The 25,235-nt window shown below is 42.5% G+C and overlaps 1 protein-coding gene across 2 annotated transcripts in view; it reads right to left on the bottom strand.

The window, feature by feature from the left end:
* Positions 1-25,093, bottom strand: part of LOC119656876 (trypsin I-P1-like) — a 31,093-nt gene extending 6,000 nt beyond the window's left edge. The window contains exons 1-5 of one of the 2 annotated variants that reach the window (XM_038063540.1): positions 24,901-25,040; positions 12,631-12,678; positions 8,267-8,480; positions 7,921-8,206; positions 6,613-7,688 (exon numbers count right to left, since the gene is read on the bottom strand). In XM_038063540.1, coding sequence (XP_037919468.1) covers positions 7,335-7,688; positions 7,921-8,206; positions 8,267-8,480; positions 12,631-12,678; positions 24,901-24,958 — 960 coding nt within the window. In that variant the 5' untranslated portion in view covers positions 24,959-25,040 and the 3' untranslated portion in view covers positions 6,613-7,334. Of the gene's footprint in view, positions 1-6,612; positions 7,689-7,920; positions 8,207-8,266; positions 8,481-12,630; positions 12,679-24,900 lie in introns of those variants that run through there. The other variant, XM_038063541.1, reaches the window with a different exon arrangement.
* Positions 25,094-25,235: the final 142 nt, after the last annotated feature.

Below are 25,235 nucleotides of genomic sequence, written 5' to 3'. Positions count from 1 at the left end.
CAAAGCACCGATAGCATCATATGGTACTGTTCAAATGAGAACAATGAAGATAGGAGACTATAACCTTAGCAATAGAGAGCACATCACCGAGGGGTGTGACACGACCTCAACACCATGTTGTGCGGTAGAAAGGAGGGCTTACATAATAGCCAAATACTCAGAACTGAGATAAGTATTAGTTGAATCGTTGCAATGATACAGGGATCACAGATTAGGCTGGTAAGTTGCAGCATGTGTGTGGCAGTCAAATCATATGGGATTGCAAGAGGCAGCTTTATGTTAGTCATTGTATGCAACATGACATACATCTATGTGAATAGTTGTAACGCTTCTTCGACGTTGATGATCAGCAAAAATCCGTAGTTGGACATTGTACTGGCCAGCAGCTGTGCTGGTGCATAAAGTGTCTTAACTGTTTGATGAGCATTATCTTTATATTCCTGCATAGGGAAGGAATTTACTAGGCCAAAAGGGGCTAGAGCCAGCAAAGCGATGTTCCTGAAAACTTTTGTAGAGGTATGGTTACATTTAGTGTCTGCACGGAGAGAACTTTCTACAGGAAGAAAATGTTACTCAATATTGAGTCGATGCACAGTAGGAAGCCTAACTTTTGGTGGAATTATGAATTGCTTAACTTTCACTTGGGTCGCCATCAAGCCAAGCCATTGCCCAAAGGGCAGTAGATAAAACTGATTAAGAAAGAAAAAAACAAATCTATACAGAGGTTACAGGAACCTTTTGTTAATTGTTTAGTGAAGTAAGGGAGATCTTTGAAAGGATTCTGCGGAGAGCTAAATATAAGTATTTGAAGGGTCTCTAATGGGTTGAGATAGGGTCACTCATAAGCTATAAGAAAGGTTACGTCCACTAATTTCATCATCATTCAGGGGATATTGCCTCAACGAGGGAGGGATCTTAACTACCATAAGAGACATAGCAGATAATGATTGTATACGCAGTAATATGGAATATAGGAAAGCAAAGGCCTGAAAAGAGATCCTAATAAGGCGTTTACACTTTCCCAGTATTTTTGGAGTGGCAGAGGCTAGTGTTGGTACCTACAGCTGATAAACGTTCAGATGAGTTTCTCTTTTATTGCCTCATATGTACATATATCTTTTAAGCATTATGGGGAAAGAGATGAAACGTGAAGTGGTGTTACTATTAAAAACTATTGCCGGAAAGCCAGAAAACTCTAGCAGAACTCTGATTATGGTCTCAAGAGGTATATTATCTCCGCGATTATCCCACAGGGCCCTGTAATACGTGCACTATTGTGCAACTTCGTACAATTTTTAAAAAGCCGCGGTAGTGAGTAACGAAACAATATTGGGTGTAGTTAAAAAACATCTTAAGGGGTCGGGTTCATACTCATGTGAAGACAAACTTGCGAAGCAGAAAACGAGAAATCATTGTAAAAGAATTAAAATTTTTATTAACAATCACAAACCACCCTCAAAGTGGTCAATCCTGTGGAGTAATGTCAGCGCAATTTTCAATTTTAAGCCGCACATTCAAAGGCAGTATGGCCAGGTAAGCATGGTGCCGATCAAGAACGTCTGAGAAGATGAGCTTGACGGAAGTAAGAACTCGGTTTTGGATTAATACTTACAGCTAGTTAGGTTTCGAATATGATAATGTATACGAGATCCTGATCCACAATGAGGAACATTTGGTGCTATGCACCAAGAGGACGCTTCCGATACAAATTCTATACGTAGATGTGCGTAATAAAAAGAGCGCTGACATCAAGCTAGAAAGGGGTCATCATCTAATGATTGCTTATCTTCCCTTGCGTGTTTCGTCCGCGACTTCCCGCAGGATTAGAGAGCTTTAGCTTCCCAAGTTCAACATCGCTTACATTATCCTGCCGGCGTTGGACAGTGAGAGAATTATATGTATTACTGATCAGACGACAGATGCTTGAAATAGTCCAGATGAGAATATTGATGAGTGTTAAAAATGATAATGCTACCCAGGTCATCGGCCACACTCACAAGATTTGACTGACTGCGGAAGCATGAAAACGGTTCGATGAACATAAGAAATTGGAAATTCTTGATCGCTGCGAGTACCTGTGAACGTGATGCGCTTAAGCTTCGATATCGTGGCAAATCTCAGGAAGTTCAAGGCAGCGTCCGCTATGACAAAAAGAAATTTACTATTGCGCTAGTCGGAAAAGCGGAAACTACCACAAATAATAGGAATCTAGGCTCACAGGAAATTTGTGGTTCGATGGACTTGCATGGACGTTAACTTTCGACTCGTTCACGATAATGGGGACTTTTAGGGTTAGCATAGCATAAGTCCAGTTAGCTGAAGCATCATCGGCACCATGCCCTCTAGAAATACCAGAAATTTTTTGGAAACGGTTTCTCTACAGACATTTTAGCGAGAATGATGTTGATTTATCTGAAGTTTTTGGGTTTGAATAGTCAGCCTTCCTCGCCTTTGGTATGAAGAGTTTAGTAGAAAGTCGGACGGAGATCTATGGCGGAGAAGCGTACTGAAGATGTTGCAATTTGCTCAATGTTTTTAGTCAAAGGCCATAGTGGCTCTTCACTTTCCAAATACAGTTTCCTATTCTAATTGATATGAACGTTTTCAGGGAGGGTGAAGCATCATATGGTGACTGTCCTTAAGCACCTTCAGCCTTTTTTTGCCCAGTTCAAGCACCAAACTGAAATCCTCCAAATTTGCGGATTTATCCTTCTTGGCACCTAAGAGCTCTACCTCCAGCGTCTGAGGTATATCGTTATTGCATGCTACCTTAACGGTCATGTGGGTGAAAATACCGATGAAAATTGGTGCCATGAGGGAAAATGGTTTAGTGCACACAAGCAAGGTGCGAGCGTATAGTCGATTTTGGTTGGTTTGGGGGACAGTAAAACGCAAATTGATTATATTCTCATAAGAAGCCGACATTTTATCACCGTCACTGACTGCAAAGCCGTTTCCTATGAGGTCATCGTATCTCAACATTCGCTGTTGATTTCTATCCTGCGAATCAAGCCACCATTAAACCACATCAGAAACCTGAGTGAAATTATGCGGTGTTTTCAACGATTAATTATCTGAAATAATAAAAACTTGTTGTTTCTTTTTTTTTGGTGTGAATATTTATTCTTGCAAATACCGATATTTCGGGAACCATTTGTTCCCTTCATCAGTGCTAACGCAAGAATAAATATTCACACCAACAAAAAAGAAACAACAACTTTTTATTATTCCAGCCACATCAGAAACGCACTGGCTCGCCGCACATTGAATGGTGGCGGTTTCATTGGAAAAGAGAAAAAAAATCACACTTACGCGGTTAGTAACCAATACGAATGTAGGATCGTGGAACCAAGTTAAAAACACAATCCATAGATCGGGCTATGCAATCCTCGGGTTCACGAAGCCAGGAATTTGAACATCGCCATCGCCATGAAGGTCAATGACAAGAAACGTCACTATCACAAGTTTCTCGACGATAACACACTGGCCAATTGGTAGATTTACAAAAATGCTAACCGAAAAGTAGCAAGTGGTGCATTACAAAGATCTTTACAATACAGTAGACAAGAACGGTACTTTGCTTACTGATCGACGAGCCACAACGGATAAAAAGCGGGAATGTTTCGAGCAGATTTCAGAGGAATAATTTGTTCATTCTCCATTTCCACAAATACTGAGGACACACGAGGAGGTGGACGGAGTCAAGTGGTCAAGGAGAACTTCCACGTGGTGGCACCGGGAAACGCTGCATTCATATTGCTTGTTGTTCGTGTACTAGTAGGCAAATGCTTCAAGGCTTTGGGCCATCAGACCCCATTGTACACGAGGACTCATTTGAAGTGGCTTCGCCCACTAAGCCTCAGCAAAGGTTATCTAGTACCCCTCTGAGTCCATTTGAATTCTTGGGACATGTACTCTCGGCTCGGTTATTTGCGGTTGCCCCCCTTGTGGGAGTCCAATGAGGGTTGTGACTATCTTTACATCGCGGACAGAGTCCTTCAGGTTTCAAGCGTAGAGTGGCGCTGTATAATTCGGGTGTCTATTTCTCAGTTCGGTAGAGGCTTTAAGTAAGCTTTCTATTTACCAGTATGAATGTTGTATAACCTGATATCGCTCGGCTTGTCACAGCGGAGTGTGTGGTTACCAAATCAATCCATGTCTTAAGGAAACGATGGGGTAGGCTGACATGGTGGATAATCACGTTAAACCATCAAGACCCAACGCTATAGAAGTCAAGGAAGCAATCAAACGAATAAAATGAGGAAAGCAGAATGTTCAAATTACCATCATCCGGCACTGTCCCATGCCACGAATATTTTCGAACGCATTCTTGGCAGCCGTATTCAGGAAATCCTTCAAATGACAGCGAATTAAACTGAGTTGTTTAAGAACTCTGGCTCTATTGAAGCAATACATGCTTTCATACAGAAACACTATGAGAAGCAGCCCTCTTGATATTACATATCTGCATCTAGAGAAGGCGTTTAACCGTATGCCACACGAACTCATCTAGTATGCACTGCTGCAAATCCTAGTACCAGAAGAACTCGTGCGCCGGGTTAAATTGCTCTACCATGATCCGAAAAGTAAAGTTCGAAGTCAGTGAATATACCAAAACCGTGTCTCTGTCGGTGTTCATCAAGGAAGTCTCCTTTCACTACTCCTCTTTGTTCTTATTATGGAAATTCTCACATGGGACATCAACACCCAAGGCCCTATACACTGCTTTATGCAGATGATGTTTTCCCAGCGTCTCATAGCAAAGCAGACCACGGTCAACTTGTTCAAAAATGGAATAATCGTCTCAGAATGAATCTAAATAAAGCAGAGTTTTCCACAACTGACCCCAATGAAACAAGTACCATTACTGTCAGCAGCAGCGACCTGCCCAGAACTGAACGAATAAATATCTCGGATCAAGACTATCAGTCAACGTTATGAAATTGGAACTTGGGTGAAGTGACGTTCCACAACTGGCATTCTTTGTGATCGACATATCAAAGAAAGTCTCAAAACCAAAATGTACCGCAGTGTCGACCGTCCTGTTGTCTTCTGTGGTTTTCTTTTTGTTTAAAGACTATAAAAACCAATGAACGGCGCCTCGTACCAATGAAGACGAAAATATTCCGTTGGGCCAATGACGTAACTCGCCATGCTTACATCTGAAATGAGGACATCCACGATATAGGGTTGAAAGGATCGTGGAAAAGTCAGGTCTTCGATGGTATGGTGATGTAATTCGCGCCGTCGAAAATTCACTTGCCAAGATTGGTCCAAATATCGAAGTCAATGAGAAACGATCAAAAGCCAGCCGAAACAACGATGGCTTCATGCACTGGACGGTGATAAGTCTCTCGATTCCATCCAGATCAGGCTTTTGACTGAGCGAAATGGAGCAACCGATCAAGACGAGCCAACTCCACTTCTGAACAGAACAAAGGCTAAGGAAGAAGAAGAAGCTCCACACTATAAATATAAATAAATACATATTTCTTCCCAACATTTTTTATTGGGAACTCTTACAAAGGAAAAAATAAATACAAAAAGCGTATGGTTTTAAGCTACATATTTAAATCTGAATTATGTTTTTGTTTCTTTAAGGGGACAAACCACATTAGAAAGAATTTTTTCACGTACTTTTTTGAGATAGTTTTTAGTGGGAAAAATTAATTGGAATTCAATCAAATGCAATTAAACTTGGACATTATATTATTAATCTTCCGAAGAACTTTTGGGAACTTTTTTGAAAAATTTAAATCAAAAATGAAAAAGTTATGCGACATTATTTGGAATGAAGAAGAGTGTTTCATTTAACTTTACATTGCCAGTTTATTTTTTAGGAATATTAACCTGAATGCTGATGAAAATAATCAAAACCAAAAGTTTTGCCAGCTGTTGAAAAAAAAATTTCCATTTTGTCACCTTTTTTCACAAATAGTACGAAAAAAGCTGCTCTAAAAATATGATATTATATGAAAACGATAGTTCATATTCTTGGTAATTTAATAAAAAAATATGACAACATAATTACTTTTTGAGTTAGGATTCCGGAAAATGTGAAAAACGTCATTTTGAGAAAAACGCGTTTAAAATTTTTTTTTTTAAAAATCCCTTTTCACTTATGGAGGAGTTGATTACTCTTAATTACGAACAAAATGCAGTTACGACAAATACAAATACACTTGTCGAAGGAACTGATTATAAATACGCGATCTCCTGAGGCTTTGAACCTGAGCCTGTACCCGATAATCTCTCGGTTCTACGATCATAAAATCTAAAAGAGCACGAATTTTTGCGGCGTATTTTAGGATAACTCAGTTAACGACGTACGCAATAAAAAAAGCCGATTCCGAAAGCCTCCTAATGTGGTTTTCCCCCTCAAGGGGAGATATAAAATTGGATGAAAAAAGAAAGCTCTAGGGACTGTGGCTTTAATTTTTGACAGTGTATAACTGTCTACAGTGTCCGGAGCTGAGTGGTTAGAGCACAAGGCTGTCGTACGGAAGGTCGCGGTTCAAATCTCACTGGTGGCAGTGGGATTTGTATCGTGGTTTGACATGGGACACCTGTCGACTCAGCTGTGAATGAGTACCTGAGTCAAATCAGGGTAATAATCTTCAGCGAGCGCAATGCTGACCACATTGCCTCCTACAGTGTACCGTGACGGTCTTGAAGTGCTCTAACACACTTCAAGGCCCTGATCCAATATGGAAAAGGAATTTTCTGGAAAATTCTAATTGTATATCTCCCCTTAAGTAAAAATGTTAACAATTTTCACACAGAAATAGATAATAAAATAAAGTAGATTCTAGGCTTCTAATTTTACTTAATTGCGGGCAGCATCGTTACATTTTTCTGTGAGTTTCAAATGTTTATTGTGAGACTAACACTAAAGGAAATTCTCCGCAAATATGAGTTCGTACAATGTGTACATTGACCATGATGGATATTCAGGATACATAAATAGGAATCAGGTCCAAATTGTAAAAACAAATGAATCCATTTCGAAGTATTCTAAATTTAATTAGTTTATACATTTTTTATAAAATTCTATAATACAGATAATATTATAAATGAGAACATTAAAGCCAAAATGCCCCAAACCTAAGTTCTTAACGATTTGCGATTTGAGAGCGTGTAGTCAATGGTGGAAGAAAGAATCTTAAACAATAACTTAGGCGAAGTAAATATCTTATATCCTTAGAAAATCAGGCAGGTCCTTATAATTTATATTTAATTTGCTACCACTCTGGTCTCGATGTGCTCATTTCATGTTCTTTAATTTCCATATCATGTTCACTAATTTGTTATTTACTTTACTTGTTATCACAATATCAGACGAGTTTAATGAATATTGATGATAAAAGACATAACATGATGATTGAATGAATGCTTTCTTGATGACTCCCTCGATTCGTTCTAATCCAGTTCTGATAATAGGTGACATTAGTATAAATTCCTGGCCAATCAGGCGATCCGCATTTATTGCCCCAGGACACGATGCCAATCAAAGTTCGCTGATAAACTAGCGGCCCACCGGAATCCCCTTGGCATGCATCGTGAGATCCACTCCAATCACCGGCACACATCATTCCACTGAGTAACATGTCCCCGTACCTTCGTCGGCAATCTTTGGGACTGAAGAGGGTCACGTTTGCAGTTAGGAGAATATTTGATGCTGCTCCTTGCTGGAAAAAATATTCCAGTCAAAAAAGAATTGAATTTTGGAATCAGATTTCTATGTCACAAAATATTAGTACTCTGGGGAGGGAATTCAACCAAAATAATCGGCCAAAGGTAGAAACCAGCGAATCTAAGTCTTCCATTCAGAAATGCATTATGCATCGGCTGAAGCTGTCGATAACCCCCTTGGGCCAATATTTCCGACTTAAATAAAATAGCAAATTTTCGAAAGCTTACAAATGCGTCTGTCCCCCAGCCGTTTATTTGGCATATACTTCCTGGTTGGACTGCGTACGTGGCTGGCGATATAGGCTGAACTGTTGGGAAATTTGGTGGCACCTGCCCATTTAGGAACATCAACGCTATATCGTTCCTCATATCTTCCGTATTGAACTGCTCATGGTATTTGAATGAAGTGATAGTGTACGAAAGCGTAGTTGCCGTACGAATGAAGCGATCCATTGTTCCCATAACAACTGAGAATTCCGACGAGGACCTCAGCACGCCCTCCTTATTGTCATCACTGAAAATTTAAATCCTCACTATTATTTGGGTTGCAATTTAGTCCGATAAACCCAATTACTTGAAGTAGAATAGACAATGGGCTGCAGTTAGAACAGTTGTGTATGATATCAAGCTTCCTCCGCAAATGTGTCCGCTCCCGAAGATTCTTTCTGCTGCTCGCAATCGAATAGAAACTTGATACTTGGTGTCATCATTATGGGCATTTGTTCCTCCAATGATCTTCGGCGTTAGATTATTTTTGTTGGGCTTGCTAGGCAACTGCAATCGCAGCCCTGTTCAAAGGAAAGCACTCACATTAGAAAGTAGGTCTTTAGCTGTTTAAATTTTTCATGCAAGCAATACTACAATGTAGGCTTCACTACAGGAAAGCAAACAAACTACTCTATTTCGAATGCCACACATCTACTTTTTAATACTGCGTTTTCATGCAAACATGAATTCTTAAAGTACTTGTTAAAGCGGTAGTTAGTATGCAGTACATTGCATCGAGTGTTACCCTTGGAGGTCCTAGTGACTTTTTGTTATGTTGATTTAAATATTTAAATTTGTATAAGAACATGTTAGAGATCGAGCGATGATGGTATTTGTTGTTAGTTGCCACTGTCTATAAATGTTAAGTCATGCTGGTCTTTGGGAGTATTACTCCGCCACTGCAGCAGCGTGTGAATCCTCATCCGTTAAAACTACTCCAACTTCTTCGTCTATCATGCGGTATTATTTCCAGGGAACGACACTGGTCTACACCACCACGTTTAGATTACGTGTCTGGTGCACTTTTCGGGCTCGTTCGACTTCTTCGACTTTCCTTGGGATGGTTAGTGTGGTGTTTTGGGGTAGGGGAGGTGAGTGCTTTTACCCGTCGGAACACACATGAACACATTACTTCAGGCTAGTCCTTCCGCTCCCTTGCTCCCTGCTTAGGAAGCCTTCGTGTCAGGGAGTTTCTTTCCTCAACATGAGGGGAAGGGATTTGTTAGTTCAAGGAACTACGTCCCATCCGATTCTCCCACCAGTCGACCTTACTCTACTTCGCAACAATCATGAGATGGTGCTTCCCAAATCTAGTGCACGTCGGGCTGAAAATCTCCATAATTAGTCTTACCATGCTTTCGATTCAGGCATGGATCTAAATCTACCTTTCGCCCATCGCAAAGCTCGTTGCCTCGGCACTTGGGCAAGGCGCTTACACGGTCTCATTGGGCGCTAGGTAAGCACTAAAAACATTATCCCTAAAAACAGAATGCAAACAAAGTCATTCCCTTGGCTGGGAGTTAAGTTTAAGATTCACTTATTTGGCTCGATATTTTCCGCTTATAAGATGCAGCCTCTCGTATCAATGCAAGAAATTCATTTGGGACTCACACCTGTGCGTAGGTTTCTTCAACATAAAGTGAAAGAGAAAAAATATTTCTTTCTAAATTTGAAAATCCCGAAAGGAAGAAAGTTATCAAGAGCCCACAGGATATGCAGCATTATAAGGCGGTTACTGCCCTAATCATTCGTCGGATCAATGGCTGTAAGACACTTATATACCTCATACAAGGAGTATGGTCAGTGGGGAAATTATAGACTTAAACATCTGATATTGCTAGTATGCTACATTTTCCAGGCATCATCATACAAAACCTGAGCTCAGAGCCGACAGCCATATACAGCTCTTAACACAGAGACCGAATTTTGGAATATAAAATAGTGGGTATTTAAATCTGCGGGTCCAGATGAAATCATTCCTGCCCTAGTAATATGGGCCCTGGATGCCTTAAGTCTACGTATTATATTTGTAATATATACCGCGAATGCTTGACACACGCTTACATTCCAATTAGCTGGGCTAATATGAAGGTGATATTTATTCCTAAAACTGGGATATCCACCTACATCAACGCAAAAACTTTCGACCCAACAATCTGACCTCTTTTCCTTTTTTCCTTTCGATTGAAAGGACAGTCTTTGCAGCCGGTAGGTTTATAAGGAACTCATACATATTATACATTCCTAAGTGGTTGCTTCGCCACAGGCAATATTTCTACGCTTCTAGCGGAATTTACTCTGAAAATTTTATTTGGTCAACGTGTTCTTTGGGCAAATATACTACCATAAGGTATTCAGACACTTCCTGGCGTTAACCTACTTGAGTCCAAGGGCTCGGTGCAGCACCATCCTGTAGCAACCAGCCCATCAGTCGCCGAAAGAGCGTGTTGTCGTACCCTCGAGAAATTGGCTTCAGGCATCTGCTTAAAATCGGCCATTGCCGTTTGTCAAGTACCCTTTGATCCAGCTCGCTTCATCTGGTTCCTAAAAAGGATGCTTATTGGTAGCAATGTTGCAAGTATTGTTCTGTCGGGGTTAGCCAGTAAACGAATATTTTGATCTGTTGAAAGTTTTTCACCAAAATATCGGCGTCGCGAATAGAGGCACTACGTAATTTTCCGCTATCATTTACGCTAAAAGGGTTCCGAAAGTTCCGAGGAGCACGCAACTACTAATGCCGTTTCATTCCAAACGCTGCGAATCTGCAAGCGACATTCAACGATATATTGTGCAGGCAGTAGAAAAATAACACCACCATCCTAGCATTTGACGGGTATTGCGCCGCATAGCTAATCTATATGAGCCAAACAAACCTCCAGCCCTGGTTACAGATGCGCTGGTTGCCGATCGCCTGTTTACACCGAAGGATGTCGAAACTCGAGTGAAACTACAGCACGTACGACTGCGAGCTCTTCAGGTTATACCGTAGCATCCAGCGTTTCTAGCACTTAATCGAAGGAACTTAGTTTGTGATCCGTTTTGATTACTGCTCGCCAGATCCGACATCTTAGTTATACTTGCAGTTTTCGACCCAAAGTATATTTCGGATTGAAGGATATCTCTGGCGATGGATTTCAATTCAAAAGAGTTATCTTGTGAGCAACCTTTCGACACGGATTTGCAGCAGCTGGTAATTAGCGGCGCGTCATCCATGCTACTTGGAGCTATGATATTATCATTGAAGGCTCATGCATTTGATCCGATACATCCCTTTCGTCGTCCAGGCCTGTCGTTCCTCAGAACATGAGATTTGTATGGCGTAGGATGCGTAGTGACGTTTGGCAGTGGTAACGCTATTGTATGCAGTGTCAACATTCGAAAGTTTGAAAACACACTGAAAACGACATCCAACCGTTTCCATCGCTCGACAAAAGGTTCCAACATGTGATATCGTCAGGCCATTCACACAGTCGAGTAGTTTTCGGCATTGCTTCACCATGCTCGACAGGTGATCACGTTGGCCTGGGATCTGCCCGTTGAAGGGCAAATCGGCGGAATCGATAAAGGAAGCTTTCCACTAAATTTGGATTTCCCGCTATGGCGCCACTGTGACCACAATTGGAGTCCGCCTTAATCAATCAGCTCGTTAGGGATTCTACACGAGTGTAGACGTACCCACACCATCTGGCGTCGAACGGAGGGATCGAATGGCGTAGGAAGCGAAAATACAAAAAAAGGACGCAATCGCGACCTAACCGCTTTCTGAGTATAGAGCTGCGTAGGTTCAGTTGGATATATGTTTACACTGTATGGTCTATTCTAATGAGAATTTCGGCATCGAACCCCACAGGCAGCCATGATCGACAAATGTTTACCAGTCCTTTGGGATTACAGACTTAATAACCCTAGCCGACAGGTCAGTTATGGAAGACGGATCCAGTTCAGGAGTGTTTTCGGAAAACACAATTATGACAGTGGTTCAACGTCTCGGAAAAGCAAATAGTGTGACAAATTAAATTCATATGAATGACCTACTAGCTACATACGTGCAAATTGTATCGTCGCATAATCATTTATTCTCACATAACACAAAACCTTTTATACCTGAAGCGCCCAGCTTACGGTTTCCGGGTTGTTTTTTTTAAGAGCATAATTTACACATTTGAAATTTTAAATTTTAAAATAGCAAATTAATTGGAGCATAATACAGCTTTTACAAAATAACGTTCAAATTAAATGCACTACTAATTCAGTGGACAGGTGGTATTGATTAGCCGTGAAACTGCGCGCAGCTTCTTTGTACTACATTTTGAACCACTGCAGGATATTGTGAAGTCTACAATTTTCTGTATTATGTGCAGAAATAAATGTATAATAGCAAATGACATAAAAGAAATTGTGATTATTTTATGTGTTTAGCTCCTTTTAGTTTCCATATTTCCCCAAGAGTTAGTTCTGTTAGATTATCAGTATAGCAAGTAAAAAAGTAGTATTATGTCTACTATCAGTACTGGAAATTAGAACTAGAACTAGAATAAATGCTAAATGAATTAACAGCACAGATTTGATGATGCGAAGACAAACACAATTTCGGAAAAAACATAAAATAAAGACAAGGGTTAAATAATATTGAAATAATTGATACATAGGATAAATAAAGAAATTACTTACCATTTTTATTCAACAAGCTGGGTCTGATTAGTTGCGACGGCGATGATGCTGGAATTATCGATTTTTAGTAAAATTAATTGAATATATCTAATCTAGAAATGCTTGCACATGACCCAGAGGTGAAGACGATCTTAAGTCAACCTAAATATCTACATAAATACATACATGTGTGGAGTTGCCAAATTGATATAAATCAACCACAACCATTACGATGCAGTTCAAGACTCAACACTCACGCAAACCATTTTAGAGTCGAATGTGATGTGGCAGTAATATGTGAACCTTACCGAAATTACGTTAGTGCTACGCGGGTGAAAGACTCATCGACAAGTCATTCAAGAAACAATGGCATTCCCATAAGCCGGTTTTATAAGGGCAAAAGTCAATAACGTCAATATCTACAGTTGTTATGCTACTACTACTAGTGTAACATTAGCGCAATATGAGGAGATGCTAGCCGGTTTGGTGTTGGACGCTAGCGGCGATTTCAACGTGTGGGCCTTAGACTGAGGAAGTCGAGTGACGAACACCAGGGGCCAAATCTTGCTTGAAACCTTCGCGGAGCTGGACATCATACTATCCAACGTTGGATACGTGCCCACTTTCCGCGGAAGCGAGCTTGTCTCAATCGTCGATTTGATTTACCTCAGCACCTCGTTGGCGAGAGGGGTGGTGTGGCGAGTGAGTGGACACTACACCCACAGTGATCACCAAGCCATCTTTCTCGACATTAGGAACAGTAGAGACGACAGTTGAATGAGCAACAGAAGGGGAAAAACCAGGATAGCTGGCTGGTCCACTGGAGTTTTCAAGGAAGAGACGTCCCTGGCGGCTTTAGAAGGAGGTTACGGCCGGAAGGGAACGGCGCTGGAAAGAGTGAACCAGTTATGTCAAGCGGAATCGCCACAAGCAGTTGTTCCTTGAGGCAAATACGAACTCGTGGGGTGTTGCTTGCAAGGTTATAATGAACAAGACTCGTGGACAAAAATAACCCCAAGTGACGTCCACGCAACACTTGGTCAACATAATCGCAATTTTTTTCTTACAATAGGAAGAGAGTGGAGCTCATCCAATGGTTCAGCAGAACGTCTTCCCAATCCCCGGGATGACCGAGGAGGAACTACGGGAGATCTGTGTACGATTTGGGGACAATAAGGCTCCGGGATTGGACGGGATTCCGAACAAAACCCTGAAGTTGGCTGCTAAAATCAGGCCCACAGCTAGCGGGTGGTCTATCGAAATAGCAGTATGGATTTCGCAGAGCGTGGTCCACGGTCGATGCCATTGCAACGGTCGTAGACCTGGCCCGAGAGGAATCGACCGCTGGTAAGGGCTGCGCGGTGGTGACACTGGATGTCAGGAATGCATCCAACTAGGTCAACTGCGGTTGAATTAAAGGCACCCGGGCTAAACTGGGTGTCCCTGGTTACTTAGCTCGGATAATTGAGAATTACCTATCGGAGAGACTTCTTTGGTACTAGACGGAAGGCGGGCTGAAGGAATATGTTGTGATAGTAGTTGTTCCCCAAGGCTCTGTACTGGGGCCCCTGATGTGGAACATAATGTATAACAGGGTGCTCGGCTGTCGCGTGCGAAAGGAGGCAACATTGATTAGCTTTATAGACGATTTGGCGGTGGTAGTAGTTGCGAAACAGCTCCAGAACGTGGAATTGTATGGGCGTGAAACCATCCATGCCACCAAAGCATGGCTCCAAATGTTGAAACAAGACCGGGTGGAATATAAGACGGAAGCGGTCCTTATTACCAATCGCAGGAAAGACAATGCTGTCAAAACCTGGGTTGGAAATCATGAAGTCGTTTCAAAATCGATCGTTGGATACCTGGGAATAATGATCGATGCCAAGTTGGGCTTCAAGAGGTACCTGGATTATGCGCGCGAAAAGGCAGCAAAGGCTAGCTCATCTTTAGCAAGGAGAGCCAAAACCTAGTCGCCGGCTGCTTATAGCAGGAGTAGTGAAATCCATCCTGCTATACGCCGCTTCTGTCTGGCCATGCGCACGGGATAACACAGTGAACTAGAGAAGGGTAAGTTCGGCATACCGGCCAAACGCGCTAAGGGTGTGCAGTGCATGTAGAACAGTATCAGGTGAGGCAGTGCGTGTTATCGCAGGGATGATTCCTTTGGATCTTCTAGCGAATGAAGCAGGGTCTCCACCGGAGAAGGGGCTGTACAGGAGATGGCAGCAACAGTGGGATAATTCCGAAAAAGGCCACTGGACCCATACACTGATCCCGTGTATTGAGAGATGGGTCAAGCGCAAGCATGGAAAATTGAATTACGACCTAACGCAGTTCCTTCCAGGACACGGTGAATACAGGAAGAATTTGCATCGCTTCGGATTGGATTAGTCCCCAGACTGGCCCGAATGCGCCGAAACGCCCAAAGACCCGGAGCATATTATGTTCTACTGTCCGAGATTTGCGAATGAGGGAGGGAGGTTAAACGACGCCCTCAACGCAGTTACCGGACCCTAGAATTTCGTGGAGGAGATGCTGAGTTCCACAGCAAATTGAAGTGCGATAAACGCAACAGTAACAGCCCGGAAAGTGCGAAGGACCCGTAACTTAGTTGTGGTTGTGTAAACCAGGGCCCTCCTCACGAAGTAATACTTCACGGTTGCCCCGCGGGGATATGGGCGGGGAAGTGGGGGTGATTTTTGGTGGGTGAGAATCCCAAACCGAGCGCAGCAGCGTCTTTTTAAGATTTCCACCTCCACCTATAAAAAAACATACATACGTATATGCACGTACACAGTGGCTTTGATAATACAGTACCCTCTATCGATTCTAGCAAGTGCTTTTCACTCTCTTCTATGGTCACGCAATGTTTTAATTATGAATTTGATAAAGTTATTACAATGAGTTCCCAAAGGAGTTTTGTACTTTGTTTACTTTACTTTCATCAAAAACTTTTGTTGATAACAAACAATTGTTTTTATAATCCCCCCTTAATGTTCCGTATCACTAAAATCATATTTATAGATAATAATTTTAATCAAAATGTATGTGGTAGAGTTGCATACTATACTATGTATTAGGCAGCAATATGTATTACATTATATTACTCAACTGCCGAAACTTATCTATGACGAAATTTGTGAATGGCAGATATCGCAAGAAAAGCAACCAATTTGCCTTGAAATACTGGTAAAAAATTCCGTATCGATAAATTGTAATCAAACTGTGGCTAGAATAGCTGAGTAAGCAGTGTATGCACTCGAATATATAAATGTTACCGATGGACAGTTTCGTTTGCAATACTTTCTAGGTGGAATTCATGATTTTCTTCAAATACCGAATTCCATTGAGTTTTTTTTCCATGATTCTTTATTGAATCTGACTAAGGGGTCAAAGAACAAGTTACAATACTACAAGTATTTCCAGACACCACTCCAAGCCAATGTTCGGAGTGAAATTAGTAGCTTTAGCTGACAGAATACCGCCCTTTTTCAAACTCATATATTTTTGTTTTAGGAGACTGCTGATATCTTAAATAGAATGAGTTTGTAATTTAATTAAATATTTTTGCTCTCCAATAAAGGTTGAATAGATATTTTTGTTTTTAATGATAACCGTTTGTTTGTTTCTTCTGTTGGCGGTCAAGGTGGGGCTGGTGGGGAAATCTTCATTTGTAGTGATTTGATACCAAACATTCAAACGTTTTCCTATTTTGTATACCCGCCTCTTTTTTTATGGACGGAGGTAGAAATCGCCAGGCTGCAACAGTGTATGGGATTTTCATCCACTAAAACTACCTCCATTTCTCGGCCCATATCCCTGCGAGACCAGCGTTAAGTATTACTTCGCGAAGGGGCTTTGGTCTACATCAGCACGTTTCAATCACGCATCGGTCGCTCGATTCAGTTTCTGGAGTTTTTCACGTATCGCAGTTATTTTCGAGTTTACTTCGCTCGAATTTGCTTTCAGCCTCAGCATCTCCTACACGAGATTATTATTGGTAGCCCTGTGAGCTGGAGCTCAAGAGTACAATCAAAGTCCTCCCTACTTGTCTTTAAAAACGACTAAAAGCGGTAGGAATTTGTGAATAAGCAGCCTGGAAATTTCAAATCGATATTACGTATATGCTCGGACATGTGATGGGGAGGTATTTGAGATTTGAGGGTTTCCGAACCTTTCACCACCTCGTCACTTGTGGTACATTTTTCCGGCACGGAGCCTGCCATAAGGTCAGTTAGATTTTAACTCACCGACACGGTATGAGCAATCAGATCGACCACAGCAGATTTAAAAGTTATCTTCTGAATGTGCGTAACAAAGACGGGGCCGACATTGGCCTCGAAAGGCATCACCATCTGATGATTGTTTACGTTCGCTTGGGTGTTGCGTCCGCTACTTTTCGCAAGGTTGGGGAGCTGAGACCCCTCGACTTCAACACCAGCGATTTTATGATCCAGCTATCGCTCGACAGTGGGAGAGTTATTTTCCTGATCGGACAGTAGATACACTGAGTAACCTGCCTGAGGATATCGATCGATTAAGCACTGGACCGCCTTCAAAAAAGCTTTTTTGCCGAGTGCTACGCAGGTCGTCAACCACATTTCGAAGGGACAGCATAAGATCTGGCTGACTGTAAGCTCTATTGACTGTCGCAAGCGCTTAAACTTCGATCATCATCATCATCAACGGCGCAACAACCGGTATCCGGTCTAGGCCTGCCTTAATAAGGAACTCCAGACATCCCGGTTTTGCGCCGAGGTCCACCAATTCGATATCCCTAAAAGCTGTCTGGCGTCCTGGCCCACGCCATCGCTCCATCTTAGGCAGGGTCTGCCTCGTCTTCTTTTCCTACCATAGATATTGCCCTTATAGACTTTCCGGGTGGGATCATCTTCATCCATACGGATTAAGTGACCCGCCCACCGTAACCTATTGAGCCGGATTTTATCCACAACCGGACGGTCATGGTATCGCTCATAGATTTCGTCATTGTGTAGGCTACGGAATCGTCCATCCTCATGTAGGGGGCCAAAAATTCTTCGGAGGATTCTTCTCTCGAACGCGGCCAAGAGTTCGCAATTTTTCTTGCTAAGAACCCAAGTTTCCGAGGAATACATGAGGACTGGCAAGATCATAGTCTTGTACAGTAAGAGCTTTGACCCTATGGTGAGACGTTTCGAGCGGAACAGTCTTTGTAAGCTGAAGTAGGCTCTGTTGGCTGACAACAACCGTGCGCGGATTTCATCATCGTAGTTGTTATCGGTTGTGATTTTCGACCCTAGATAGGAGAAATTGTCAACGGTCTCAAAGTTGTATTCCCCTATCCTTATTCTTGTTCGTGCTTGTGTTTGACCAGTGCGGTTTGATGTTGTTGGTTGATTCGTCTTCGGTGCTGACGTTGCCACCATGTATTTTGTCTTGCCTTCATTGATGTGCAGCCCAAGATCTCGCGCCGCCTGCTCGATCTGGATGAAGGCAGTTTGAACGTCTCGGGTGGTTCTTCCCATGATGTCGATATCGTCAGCATAGGCCAGTAGTTGGGTGGACTTGAAGAGGATCGTACCTCTAGCATTCACCTCAGCATCACGGATCACCTTCTCGAGGGCCAGGTTAAAGAGGACGCATGATAGCGCATCCCCTTGTCGTAGACCGTTGTTGATGTCGAATGGTCTTGAGAGTGATCCTGCTGCTTTTATCTGGCCTCGCACATTGGTCAGGGTCAGCCTAGTCAGTCTTATTAATTTCGTCGGGATACCGAATTCTCTCATGGCCGTGTACAGTTTTACCCTGGCTATGCTATCATAGGCGGCTTTAAAGTCGATGAATAGATGGTGCAACTGTTGTCCATATTCCAACAGTTTTTCCATCGCCTGCCGCAGAGAGAAAATCTGATCTGTTGCTGATTTGCCTGGAGTGAAGCCTCTTTGGTATGGGCCAATGATGTTCTGGGCGTATGGGGCTATCCGGCCTAGCAAGATAGTGGAGAATATCTTATAGATGGTACTCAGCAACGTGATACCTCTATAATTGCTGCACTGTGTGATATCTCCCTTTTTATGTATGAGACAGATAATGCCTCGCTGCCAATCGTCAGGCATTGATTCGCTGTCCCATACCTTGAGCACAAGTTGATGAACCACTTGGTGTAACTGGTCGCCTCCATATTTAACCAATTCGGCTGTAATTCCATCGGCTCCTGGCGACTTATGATTTTTTAGCCGATGAATTGCACGGACTGTTTCTCCTAAACTTGGTGGTGGCAGTATTTGTCCGTCGTCTTCAGTTGGCGGGACCTCCAACTCGCCGATGTTCTGGTTGTTCAGTAGCTCATCAAAGTACTCAACCCATCGCTCTAATATGCCCATTCTGTCGGAAATCAGATTTCCCTCTTTGTCTCGGCAGGATGAGCATCGAGGTGTATAAGGCTTCATCCTGCTGACTTGTTGGTAAAACTTCCGCGCCTGGTGCGGTTGCTCCCTGTACTTTTCTAGTTCACAGACTTGTTGGTTCTCCCAGGCTTCCTTTTTCCGTCTGTGAAGTCGCTTCTCCGCTCGACGGAGTTCGTGATAAGTCTCTGCGCGTGCCCGCGTTCTTTGAGAATGCAACATTACTCGGTATGCGGCATTCTTCCGTTCCGTTGCTAGCTTACATTCATCGTCAAACCAGCCGTTCCGACTCCTTTTGCGGCTGGGGCCAAGTATATTTGTGGCCGTATCCATGATAACGTTCTTCAGGTGGTTGTGAAGATCATTAGTTGATGCTTCATCTCCAGGTCCTCTATTGACTGCGGTTATTGCGGCATCCATTTCCCTCTTATAGGTGTCGCGGAGGGTTGTGTTGTGGATGGCTTCAGTGTTCACTCTCACCTGATTGTCAGAGGGGATTCTAGGTGGTATTGTTATTCGAGCTCGGAGCACCATGCCAACGAGATAGTGATCCGAGTCTATATTGGCCCCCCTATATGTTCTGACATTCATCAAGGCTGAGAGGTGGCGGCGTTCGATCAACACGTGGTCAATTTGGTTGAAAGTGGTCCCGTCTGGAGAGGCCCACGTATGTTTGTGGACCGCTTTCCGCGCAAACCAGGTACTTCCAACAACCATTTCGTGTGACCCTGCCAATTGAATAGTCCGCAGTCCGTTATCATTTGTTTTTTCGTGTAAGCTATGGGAGCCAACGTATCGCCTGAATACGGGCTCCTTCCCTACTTGGCTGTTAAAATCCCCAAGTATGATTTTGATATCATATCTGGGACAGGCTTCGAGGGTTCTTTCTACTGCCTCGTAGAAGGTATCCTTCTCCGACTCTGCAGTCTCCTCTGTAGGGGCGTGAACGTTTATGAGGCTTATATTTCTAAACTTGCCTCGCAAGCGCAGAGTGCATAGCCGTTCGCTTATACTTTCAAAGCCGATAACAGCAGGTTTCATTTTTTGGCTGACTAAGAAACCTACTCCGAGCACATGGTTTACTGGATGGCCGCTATAATATATGGTGTAGTGGCTCTTCTCCAGGAAACCGGTCCCTGTCCATCGCATCTCTTGCAACGCTGTTACATCAGCCCTATATTGGGACAGGGTATCGGCTAGCTGCTTATCAGCTTCATCTCTGTACAGGGAGCGCACGTTCCATGAGAAAATGCGCAAATCGTTGTTCCTTTGTCGTTGCCGGGTCCGTCGTTTTAACATCCGTCCTATCCGAGGCTCCTGTTGTGGCTTCGTAACAGGTTGTTTTCCGTGTAGGGTTGTCAGCCCTACCCAACCCCCAACCTGGAGGACCAGTTGGTACAATTTGTCCCGTTTTTAGGCGCGGGAGACTCGCCTTCATCCTTCTCCGTCTGCAGCTTTTCGTCAAGAAAGAGCTCCCAGCGGTCACCACGTGGAGGTGGAGATAGGGTTTGGTAGTAGAGCTGTTGGTGTTGGTTCAGCAGGCATTTCCCAGGTTTTATGCTCCATCGTGGGTACCAATCCACGTTTCGCCCCGGGACCTATACTACCCTTTGACCACCAACTTCGATGCCATGCTAAATTCCAGGGAGTTTAACGTAACGAATTTGTAATGGTGTTGGTCAGGGAAGCGGAAGATGCCACCGAACGCATACAGAAGTGTATGTCGCATCATGAAAAAACTTTCATGTGGTAGCAAACCTTCCGATGATCTTGTGAAGGACGTTAACGGTCAACTTTCCGTCCATGATGATGAGCAACTGAAGAGATGCTCCTTCAAGCAGAAGCGAAATAATTTCGACCATTAACGCATTCAAACGAAATAAAGTCACTGGGCTTGAGGGCGCCCGTTTTGAGTGTGAGAATTGGAGGGGTATCTGTTTAATCCCTGTCGTCGCATATATATATATATTATCCTATAAATTTTGTTTTTCTACCATTGATATTGCCCTTATAGACTTTCCGGAGTGGATCACCCACCGCAACCTATTAAGACACCAGGCTATACTATCATAGGCGGCTTTGAAGCCGATGAAGAGATGGTGTAACTGATGATCATTTTTAAACAGTTTTTCTATCGTTTGCTGCAGAGATAAAACCTGATATTTTGCTGACTTGTCCGGAATATGGGGCTATCCATCCTAACAGTATAGGAGAAAATATCTTATAAAGGGTACTCAACATCGCGATACCCTTATAATTGCTACACTGAGTGATATCTTTCGTGTATGGGGCAGAGAATGTCTCGTTGCCAGTTATCAGACATTGATTCGCTGTCCCAAACCTTTCCAATTATCTACCATCTACACATCACAGGCAGATGGAATCGATGCCGAGAAAAATACCTTCTTGCAACTATTTCGCATAACCACCTGCAAGCGGCTTTATCGTCATTGCGGATGATCTCAATTGTTATAGGCGAAAAGCGGACGGGAACAGGGGTCATGGGGAAAAGGCTTTATCACACGCAATGTGGGTAGCGATCGTATTGCAGATTTTGCCGATACTCGTGACCTGTATTTCTTAATAAATTTTTTATTAAACGATTGGTGTAGATAAATCGACTCTATTCTTATAAGATGCAATAATTTCCGCATCGTCACTGGCAGGAAAGCCGTTTCCTACAAGACCATCGGACCTCAACATCAGACTTTGATTACTATCCTGCAAATCAAGCCACAGCTGGAACAAAGTGAGAAGCGCACTAGTCCACTGCGAGTAAAATGGTGATAGTTTTTTGATGATGATTATCTCAACCACGTGACTGCCGAACATTACGAGCGTCAAAGAAACTTAGACTTTCACAACCCTCGAAAGAGGTCTACATTATACTATCAAAAGTCGAAATCAACGCACAAAGGGTATCAAAGACTTCCTGTAAAAGAGAAATACATTGTGCGAGACAAACCAACCAAAAGCAGTGACTTCCATCCTAGAATTGATGTGTACCCTCGAAATTAGAGATTTGGATTGTCAATCGAACACGGAAGGGGTGGAAGAACTGATAAAAAGGGATCATTCAGACATGAACAACCTCAAGGTGAGAGTTACATCTGTCAACTCCAGACCCAACCTCTTCATTGCCAGAAAACAAAGATCGACAGGATAAGGCAAACAACAGTTCAAACCCGCTACTTTAAGCGCTAGGGTTACGGGCACATATCAGAGGTTTGCAAAAAGTAGGACAGAAGCACTTTATATTACAAGTGTTACAAATCCGGCACAAAGCGAAGACTTAGTCGAAAAAATGATGTGTTCTTTGCAACCGCGGTCTGCAGAAAGAAGATGTGGCTTATGCTGCCAGAAAAGTTACTTGTTGCTCATCAGTGAGCAGTACCGAGATATATCTGCTATTGTTGCTGCTGTGTGAAAGATACGGTTAATTTTCGAGTGCAATTGATGAGCATGCAGGAAGCCAATATGAGGTAAACTATAGACCCGCAGAATATAAGAGAGCGAAAAAGGAACTTCCCCAGGAAATCACCAGCCGAAAAGCACGCTGTTGGCAGTAACGAATCATCGACGTTAAAAGGGATCCATGGGGTCTCAGCTATAAGCCTGTTAGCAAAAACTGAATGTTCATCGATCATCCTGTCCCATGAAAGCAGTAAAGATGGAAGAAATCGTGTAGGCACTTTTTCGTGTCCAGCTTATTCGCACTGACCCTGGCCATGAGAAAAGGAGTACTAATGCAATACATGTTGCGGGAGATTACTCACCAAAACAATATGTCGACGAATGATGCTCTTTGTAACGTTAGATGTAAGAAATGCCTTAGATTCTGTGTGGTACTGCCACATGCTCGAGACTCTGAAAAATTGTTTCCATATTCCAGACTACCTATACTCTACAAAACCTGAGAACGACCGTGTAAAATGAATACGCTAGAGTATTTGCGATTTGCCGGCTGATGTCGGTGTTTACTGATGAGTGTAGTTCTACCCGTCCTTTTTTACGCTTCCGAGGTAAGGACTGACTCCCTCAGTAAGGGGATCTATTGCAAGCGGTTAGCGGAAGTACAACGGCTATCACTTATCATACCGTCTCGAAACCAGCAGTAATGGTGATAGCAGGAGTTATCCCGATTAGTCTTCACTCTGCTGTGCGGACTCTCTTCGGAACAGGCGAAGGAAATAAAGAAGTCATCGCTTGTGAAGAGAGAACCGGATCTCAGCTCAGGACAGCAATCGTGGGAAAGAGAAGCGATGGCTAGATGGACCGCGCATCTCATCAAAAACGCGTAGCCGTGATTCATTCGAAAGCGCGTGAGGTTAACTATTACTTAACCCGACTGTCTAGCGGGTACGGGTATTTTCGGCAAATCATGGCTCGACTGCATTTACTGCAAGGATTTGGCGGATGATGCCTACCGCACCTTTTCTTCTGCTGAAAGTGGAATCGTCATCGCCTAATTAAGGCATGCTGTAGAACGAGAATACGTAGAACAGAGCGACACATAACACTCAAGGCATTGTTAAGGCGAAAAAGAGGGAGATAGATAGGCAAGCCACCGGTGTAGCCGGGGCCCCGAAACCACGGGGTTGAGCTCGTATACTGAGTAGGCCTGGCCTGAGGTAATGTGCCAAAACGGTTCCGGGTCAGTATTTTAGACGCAACAGGGGTGTATTTTAGCCAATAGTCATCTGAAAGAGGAGTCCGACACTTTATGCGTAAATGAATTTCCTCCTTACACAATAAAAGAAAATTGAACGCTCAGTACCCTACACACTGCCCTCTGCAGATGATGTTTCTTTAGCGCCTCATAATGAAGCTGAGCTGCCGATGAATCTGAATAAAACAGAATTTTATTCCTTGGGACTATGATTGCGAAAATTTGTATATTCGACCCTGCTAGTGAACGCGACAAAGTCTAAAGAAATGAAATATTTACTTTAGAAAACAATTATTTCGCTCACATAAAAAGATACACAGTCAAGAGAAACGATTTTCGAGGAGTTCGATAGAGAAAAATATTCATGAACACCCAACTTCATAAAATTATTTGATTCACTTGATTCATTTAAATGGTGCGTCATTCGATCCATAATTGTATGTAGGTTAACAAACTAAGATCTAAAATCAAAAGTGGCCAATGTTCCCTTAATGATTTCAATAAGCAGAAATGGAATGATAACCAAGTTTTTATAATTGATAGTGAGTGATGAGTCATCACATCACCATCGCGAGCTGCACCCTATCCAGCTTTTCCCAAATTATTTGTATACATTTATCGATAGTTATTTGCTCAAGAAATATATCTGTGCTTACAGTGTCGATATTATGGGGGATAGTTTTATTTAAATTCTGGCTATGCATTTGCATTCACATTTATTGACGGTTTTTTCTAAAGAACTGATAATTTCTTTAGGTAATGTCATACTATTATCACGACATTCAACGAAAGAATTTATTACCACTTTAGGATCATTTTATTAGCCGAGGGTTTGATAACAGTGCATAGGTATTATGACTGACTGTAGTTCTCTCACTTCATGCATCATTCTCTTCTTGTGATTTTAGTATCATAGCTTTCCTGTGTGTCACAATAGCGTTGAATTGTACAAAGGTAAAGCTCACAACCACTTTTATCAATTTAGTGATATCAATTATGCTTGATTTTACCGATCGCCATTAGTTATGACTAATTTTTTTAACTCAAACCAATTAAAATGGAGATACTTCAAGATATTTAAAGTACTTGCTAATTTCTGATCCTTGAAGTTCACCTTGGGGAATCAATATGCGAAACGATTTGCAATCTCTGATTATTTTATAGCACACATTTCACTTTTCATTCTCCGGGCCAAGTGCAAAAGGCAAGATATTAACGTAATCTTCGATCACTTACTAGATTCAGCGCTTACTATGCTCAAAAGCATAACCGCGACTTGTATAACAGTCAACATGCTTTAATATCGTTCACACGTTTTTATTTTTGAATACTTCGAAGGATTCACAATATAAAGTAGTTGTACTGTCCTTTCCGAGAACACGAGACTCACTCACAACGTTCAATTGATAGCGCATTCAATCAGCCTGAAAACTGGTTCCGATAGAGAGAATTGACTTTTATCTAATCTATAATAAAAAGCAATAGTACGCGTTATCAATTTTGAGTATGATGTATTTCCTACCACAAACAACTCAGGTGCAATTCTATGTATGCTCCAGAAAGGAAGACAG

This window comes from Hermetia illucens, chromosome 5 (assembly GCF_905115235.1).
Source record: "Hermetia illucens chromosome 5, iHerIll2.2.curated.20191125, whole genome shotgun sequence".
NCBI classification, from domain to species: Eukaryota; Metazoa; Arthropoda; class Insecta; order Diptera; family Stratiomyidae; genus Hermetia; species Hermetia illucens.
This window is presented reverse-complemented; position numbering and strand designations above follow the sequence as displayed.